This window comes from Neomonachus schauinslandi, chromosome 8, assembly GCF_002201575.2.
Source record: "Neomonachus schauinslandi chromosome 8, ASM220157v2, whole genome shotgun sequence".
NCBI classification, from domain to species: domain Eukaryota; kingdom Metazoa; phylum Chordata; class Mammalia; order Carnivora; family Phocidae; genus Neomonachus; species Neomonachus schauinslandi.
Window position 1 is genome coordinate 103,354,382 of NC_058410.1, and position 7,812 is coordinate 103,362,193.

General features: G+C 41.9%; 1 protein-coding gene across 3 annotated transcripts in view; it reads left to right on the forward strand.

Moving 5' to 3' along the window:
• The window catches only part of TNFRSF21 (TNF receptor superfamily member 21), a 69,195-nt gene extending 61,609 nt beyond the window's left edge, over positions 1–7,586 (forward strand). For 2 of the 3 annotated variants that reach the window (XM_021692042.1, XM_021692044.1), the window contains 2 exons: positions 1,726–1,954; positions 3,250–4,675. In XM_021692042.1, coding sequence (XP_021547717.1) covers positions 1,726–1,954; positions 3,250–3,479 — 459 coding nt within the window. In that variant the 3' untranslated portion in view covers positions 3,480–4,675. Of the gene's footprint in view, positions 1–1,725; positions 1,955–3,249; positions 4,676–6,422 lie in introns of those variants that run through there. The other variant, XR_006540476.1, reaches the window with a different exon arrangement.
• Positions 7,587–7,812: the final 226 nt, after the last annotated feature.

Consider the following 7,812-nt stretch of genomic DNA (forward strand, 5'->3'; position numbering starts at 1 on the left):
TTTCTCAGGCTTTATAGGTTGTAAAAGAGGCAGCTGTGTTTGCTTTGTGCTTTTTACAACTCTTCAACCTAATACTTTGAAATGAGGGTCAATGTCTTCTCGATTGAGGAACTTGAAAATGTTTTGCTTGTCATGTGTAAGTGAAGCCATAGGGTTCTAATGAGTGGTGATGAACACTCCCTGAACCCTGCCCCATGGGATCTGGCCACCTGACTCCCAGATTTACATCTGTGCCAGAAGAACCAATAAAAAGATTAAGGTCAATGGATTTGGAAGATGCCACAAGTGCCTGCCAGAGTTCTAAAGACTAGTGGCAAATGACAAGCCAAGTAGAGGTATCAAGCAGACCTGAGTTGAGCACTGGCCTTCTCCCAATGGCTATGTGCCCTCTCTGGGCCTTAGTCATTTCACCTGTAAAATGGGGTGATATCACCTATCATTTCCCCACTGCACAGCCGGGTGCAAGCCGTGGTTTTTACCTTCCCCAACCACTGTAGCAGCATCCTAACTGGTCTCTCTATCTTATTTCTTGCCCCCCTAAGATCCATTCTCCATGTACCAGCCAATGGTCATGAAGCTCACCATCTCCATCTGAAACCTTCTTGTTTGTTTGCTTACTTGTTACTGTCTTTCTGACCCTCGCAGCAGAAGCTTATTTTGTCCCAATTCTGGAGGCTAGAAGTTTGAGATAAAGGGGTCCTCAGGCTTCTCTCCTTGGCTTGTAGAAGATGGTAGCCTTCACCCTCTGTCTTCACATGGTCTTCCCACTGTGTGTGTCTGTGTCCTAATGGCTTCTTATAAGGACACCAGTCGTATTGGAGTAGGACCCAACTATCCCTTAATCACCTCTTTTTGAAGTTACTTAGTTGGCCCTGTCTCCATGTACAGTCATATTCTGAGGCTCAGGAAGTTTCGATTTCAGCATATGAATTTTGGGATATATAATTCAACCCATACAGAGGGGAGTGTTCTAGATATTATCTAAGACCTTTTCCAGCTCTATGAAATTATATTTTAAGTTGGAGGTCTTCCTCTTCACTCTCTTGTCCTGCTCCACTCCTGTGAGGTAACAGTTTCATGCATAAACTTCCTAATTTTTTTGTAAGATTTTATTTCTTTGAGGGGCACCTGGGTGGCTCAGTCGTTAGGCGTCTGCCTTCGGCTCAGGTCATGATCCCAGGGTCCTGGGATCGAGCCCCGCATCCGGCTCCCTGCTCAGCGGGAAGCCCGCTTCTCCCTCTCCCACTCCCCCTGCTTGTGTTCCCTCTCTCACTGTGTCTCTCTCTGTAATAAATAAATAAAATCTTAAAAAAAAAAGATTTTATTTATTTGAGAGAGAGAAAGCAAGCACGAGTGGGGGGAAGACCAGAGAGAAAAGCAGGCTCCCCACTGAGCAGGGAGCCGATGTGGGGCTCCATCCCAGGACCCTGGGATCATGACCTGAGCTGAAGGCGGACGCTTAACCGACTGAGCCACCCAGGTGCCCCTGCTTCCTAATTTTTAATGCTTACACATAGCTCCACGTATATTTTTGAAGGGTTTTAAAAAGTGTGTATATGTGTATTTAGCAATAATGTAAGTTATGGACCGTCAGAACAGCAGAATTTATCTATAAAACATTAAATGGGACAAAAAGAACACCTGAGGGGGTTTTAGTTTCAGTTTTTTCTCTTTAATTTTTGAAGTATATAATAAAAAAACATTTTTGTTTGTTTCCTCCCCCAGCTGGAAACTGACAAGCTGGCTCTCCCGATGAGCCCCGGCCCCCTTAGCCCGAGCCCCATCCCCAGCCCCAACACAAAACTTGAGAATTCCACTCTGCTGACGGTGGAGCCTTCCCCGCTGGATAAGAACAAGGGCTTCTTCGTGGATGAGTCGGAGCCCCTTCTTCGTTGTGACTCCACATCCAGCGGCTCCTCCGCGCTGAGCAGGACGGGCTCCTTTATTACCAAAGGTACGGACATTGGCAGGATGGCTACAAGGCGTATTCATTCTGTAAGCCTCCCCCAGAGAAGCCTCTGGGGTTTCTCCCTGGCCAGTTCCACAATCCAGTGGTAGTTGAGTCATTTGGGAGACCTGTCCGGGAAGACCTATCCTAGACCCCAGGATGAGGCTGGCCTCAGAGAAACCACGTCACTAGCCAGCCGGGACCCACCCAGAAGGTCTTTCCAGCGCTGATTATCTGGCCGAGAGTCCACACTGGTCGCCCTTTATCCTCATGATGCTATCGAAGGTGTTTCGGGAAGGTCTGATAAAATGTAGTCTGGCAGGTTTTTTTTGAAAATTATTTACCAGGTTTGTAGAATCCAAAGATTTAAAGTGTAACCTATCTTGAGAGTCAGAGTGTAGGTTTCAGTGACTCAAACGAATTAAAATAGCAATGTTTTAAACATTGTGGATTAGTACATTTGGTAAATAATTTGCCACTTGCAGTTTTTAATAGCAGGATAGGGATTGGTATGCACGCTGTATTGATGACAGTTTTGTTCGAAATTTCCCAGTTTGGGTAATTCCAATTATATTTTTGTGAAAGGGTTATATTTTATGTTATGTTATAGTTTATGTTTATAAGATACGTTCTGTTTTCTATACCTTACCTATTTACATGATCTATTTTATATTTAAATGAAAGATTTATATTTTAGTTTGTATTTTATGTTCCATGTTATATTTTAGAGAAAGCTTTTTATAATAATAGTAAAAGTTACACTCCTTCACCTCATTGTGTAAGGTATGACCCAAGAAGCAGTATTTTCTTATTTATGTGCTTTTGCTCTTAGCAGTTTAGTTTTAAAATTTGGCGGTATAATTAGAAAGTCAGATGAGCAGATTACATTGACTTGGAATTTTTGAGGGGCAAAGGTGAACTGATGTCTTTGTTTAGTAAACACATTACAGATGGGGAGAGTGGTTTTTTGTTGTTGTTTGTTTGTTTTGTTTTATTTAAGTTTCTGTAAGTATTTCAGCATCCTCCTGAGTTTTGGAAGAATCTAGAAGTCTTGTAAGTCTAGGCAAAGTCATGCTAATGACAATCAGCAACCCATTCAAGCGGGTCCTTGTCTGACCTCCATGAGTCAAATCTTGTTTGTTGTCTTAAGCGCAAGGGTGGGGGGGGACTCTCACCTTGAGGGTGGGTGTGGGAACAGCCTGTGGGGAGGGGAGCTGTCCCTCCTAGCTCTCCTCCTCTCCTCTGTTTCCCCAGTACAGTCCCTTACCTCTGTCGCCTCCCCTCCCCTCTCCTCCCTGCAGAAAAGAAGGACACAGTGTTGCGGCAGGTACGCCTGGACCCCTGTGACTTGCAGCCTATTTTTGATGACATGCTCCACATTCTGAATCCTGAGGAGCTGCGGGTGATTGAAGAGATTCCTCAGGCTGAGGACAAGCTGGACCGACTGTTTGAGATTATCGGAGTCAAGAGCCAGGAAGCCAGTCAGACCCTCTTGGACTCTGTGTATAGCCATCTTCCCGACCTATTGTAGAACCCGAGGGATACTGCACTCTGGAAATGACTCAATGTAGTGGCAGGGTGGTTTTTCGTTGGTTTTGTTTTTGTTTTTCTAGTTTTTTTTTGGGCGTGTGTGTGTGTGTGTGTGTGTGTGTTTAAGAGTATATGGCCAGTGTTTTGAGTTCGTTCTTTCTTTTTTTAACCCTTCTAGGAAGTTAGTTTATAAGCCTTCTCAAGGTGTAACTGTTGAAAAATACCCACCACTAAAGTTTTTTAGATCCCATATTTTCTCCGTTTTGACTTCTTATGTATTTTCAGAATTGTTCTGTGCACTTTAAATTCGCTTAATGAACCACAAATGCAGTGTGACTTTCCCTGCACACTGGATTGTGAGGCTCTTCTTAAAAGTATAATGGCATCTTTTGAATTCTCTAAGCAGTCTTTCATGTCTCAACATCCACATCTGCTTTTTTTTTAATGATTACTATTTTTATTATTATTTGTAATTTACAAATTTTCCTAAGGGTTGAAGAAATGTAATACCCCGTTGAGTTACTGTAATACAATTAGATTTTGAGTTCTCTTTTTAATATGCCTTGGTGTAGAGTTCATATTCATGGCTGAAACTTGACCACACTGTTGCTGATTGTATGGTTTTTCACTTGAGCACTGTGTAGAATGCTTCATTACTTGTGCTTCTCTTATGCTAATATGCTCTGGGCTGGAGACAGGAAAGCCTCAAGCCATCAGAACTTGCTATTTAAGTGGCTTGACAACTGGGCCACCAAAGAACTTGAACTTCATCTTTTAGGAATTGAGCTGTTCTGGAACATACTACTGCACTTTGGAAAGTCACAACTGAGTGCCAGGGGCACCTTTTTCCATAGGGAATTTGCCCAGCTTTGCTTTAAAAGATGTCTTGTTTTTTTATACACACATAGTTGGTAGGTCCAGTCTGCCTCAAGGCCTTGGTCTTGGTGGGTCTCCTTCATTCTTCAATCACTTTAATTAAAAATGGCTGCAGCTATAAGAACTCTTGTCTGACATATTTGCAACTCTGCTCCCATTTATAAACCTGCGCTCTCTCTAATGCTCAGTTGGCAGACTCGAATGCAAAGGTGGCGTGGACTGCCTTTGTGTGGGCGGGGTTTGTGGGTCGTGGTGAGGGACTGATATCAGAAAAATGCCTTCAAGTGTACTAATTTATTAATAAATATTAGGTGTTTGTTACTTGAGTAGTTTGAGTGTATTTACTACTTGCCTTATACATGTGCTGAAGTTATAACTCTTTGATGAGTCTCTTGGAAAAGAATGTGTGTATTCTAAAAATCTCACATTTCTGATCTGTAAATCATGCAAATTAACAAAGCTTTGTGTCTGGAAGAGTATCTGGAGATATGTAGAGAAGGATGGCCAAGCGTTAAAGACAACCAAGCATTTCCTGGTCTTTTGAGGGTAAATCTAAGGCTCCTGTTTTGGAGTTCGTCCCTATTTTTAGAAAGGAGGATTTGGAGGTGGAGAGGTGAAAATGATGACCAGGCCCTGGAGTATATTCTTACTTGTGTCCATCGAGGAAGTTTACCACTCGTGGGGGTTCTATACCAGTTCACAGGCTTCTGTGTGAAACTTCTTTCTCCCTGACTAACTTTGGGGGACTTTCTTGGCAATAGGGCAAGGTAAAGTCTTATGTGGATGGAATATATTACATCACATTATATGTATTGTTTTATATTATATTGTATCTTGTATTTGATCACATAACCGCCTTAGCCTGGGAACCCTGGCTCTATAGAATTCCAATGGCCAGGACCTCAGCAATTTTAAGTTCCTCTTTCAGTGGGAAAGTAGAAGTAGATGGCCTGTCTGAACACTTGGACTCCTATGTCAGTGAGATTAAAGGGGTTTTCTGCTTTCATCCACGTCCACGTGGCTGGTTTCTAGAGAACCATTCTGGCATTTGGGTTATGGTTCTCAGGCCAGGTTTCCCTTCCTCTTTTGTCAACAGAAGACAGAAACTCTTCACAAACGAAAAGCAAACTAGAATGGGTCAGAGATAGTAAGGGAGGAAACAGAGTGTGTTTTTCAGAGGATTTCATGACAGCCACTTCTTTTTTGGGCGTTGAAAACATGAATCAGTGTTGTGGTTATTAAGTTTGTAAGTTATTCATAGCTTGGGGATTATGATTTTCTTAACCATTTATGCAGCTTTATACTTTACAAAGTGTTTTTTACATTGTCTTGTTGAAACTTCATAACTATCTTACAGGTACTATTATTGTACCCATTCTGTAGATGAAAAATAGGCTTATAAAGGCTAAGGTGCTTGCTTAAGGCTCTACAACAGAGTTGTAGAGATCAGACTTGAACCTGAATCCAAGGCTCTTTACTCAGGACTGATAACGAGAACTACTTTGTCAGGCTGAACCAGTGGACCCAGAGATCACAGTGATGAAATTTATTTGGCTTATAAGGAAAGCCTGATAAATTAAATTCAATAAATAATTATGAACTTATAGGAATGGGGTAGCATCTTTTGATGATCCACGGGAAAGGGACGTAGAAGTTGTGGTTAAACAGAAGTTTCATATAGAATTAACATAATATAGAGCTTACCCCCTCCAAAAAAGCAACCCCAAAATGCATTATTAAAAAAAATATATATATATATATAATGTTTGGGTCAGAGTTTATGACAGTCTGATTTATATATTTTGTGGCTCACTTTGGAGGTTTTCTCTGGTTTGAGCTGCCTGACTTTGAGGGCTATGCTGAACTAGAAGGTTTCCAATGTGGGGGTTGGAGGGATAACCAGAAGAGTAAGAAACAGAATCAGGAGCAGTTGTTGAGAAATCTAAACCTGATGACAAAGATCATTTGGGTGGGAGAAAGAGTATCTTCAGTTATTTGCAGGGCTAAGGCAGAGACCATTTCTTTTTTTTTTAGAGAGTAATACTGTTTCCTCTATAGGCCAATTGAGGTTAAATGTAGAGGAGCTTTTAACCAATTAGATCAGGCTGCTTTTCAAAGGAGAAAATGACTCCTACTCTGGGGAAAAGTTGGACATGCTTCAGTGGTTCTCAACCTTGCATGTAAATAATCACCTGGGAATGAGCAGTCCTATAAAGGCAGGTTCCCAGAGAGTTCGATTCAGAAGGTTTGTGGTGAAGCAGAGAACCAGCATCTCACACCATTTTTTCTGGAAACTCATGTTGGGCTAAGTGCTTGAGATCCTTGCCACTGTGGACTGCCACAGCACTTGGGAGCTTGTTAATGCATAATTTGAGGCCACTTTGCTATGCTCCTTAAACTTTAATGAGCAAATGAAACACTTGGGGATCTTGTTAAAATGCAGATTCTGTTTCAGTTGTTAGGGGGTGGGTACTTAGGTGACGTGGATGCTACTGGTCTCTAGATCACACTGAGGAGCCCATGACTGTGCTTCGGTTTCATGCAGAGTAGTGCCAACATGGGAAAAGACTACACGAATTCCCAATGAGAGAAGTAAATAATTTCTGACAATCTGAGGAGATTTCCAGACTCAGGCAGTCCTGGACTGGTCAAGATCTACAGCAGTGGTTCTTGATCCTGGTTGCACATTGAGATCAGCAGGGGAGCTTTGGGAAATCTAATGCCCAGGCTAAACTCCATACCACTTATGCCAGAATGTAAGTGCCTGGGACCCAGGTATGAGCATTTTTTTAAAGCTCCCCAGGAGATGCCAATGTGTAGTCAGCTTGGACAGCCACTGATTTGAGAGTTTGTGAAGAGAGTGCTTCTCAATCCTCACCCCAGATCTGATGGATAAATCTTTACAGGGAGTTAACCTGGAAATCTGCAATTGTGATTTTGCTATACATAGTCCCACGCAACTCTGCAGACTTGCTTTAGGACCCATAACCCTACTGTAAAATTCTATATAACTGTTAAGAATTGATACACTACCAAGCATGGATGGGGCAACATCTTAAAGCTTCATTGCACTGATGAATAATTGATTGATGCAACTGATCAATTCTTCATGGCTTTGAGCGTTATGTATAAGGTATGATTAACCAAGAACGTTTGGGATGTGATGTTATTCTGATTTGTGTTTCTATATATATTGGATTGAAGGTTTGCCAATTTTCAAAAATAAAGTAAGATCTGATGAGTCATAAACTGCACTGACTATGTCATAGAATCTCAGACTGTTGTAGCCCCTGGGCTCTGGGACCATAGATCTCATTGTACAGTCCTGTAGATGCATCAGGCACCTCTCTTAAACTTCGATTTGAGCAATGGAGATGTGATCCATCTCTTGGTTAGCAAAATTGTGGCCCTTACCTTTGTAAGGAAACTTGGACATTGTGTAGAAGTCGTGTGGTTTT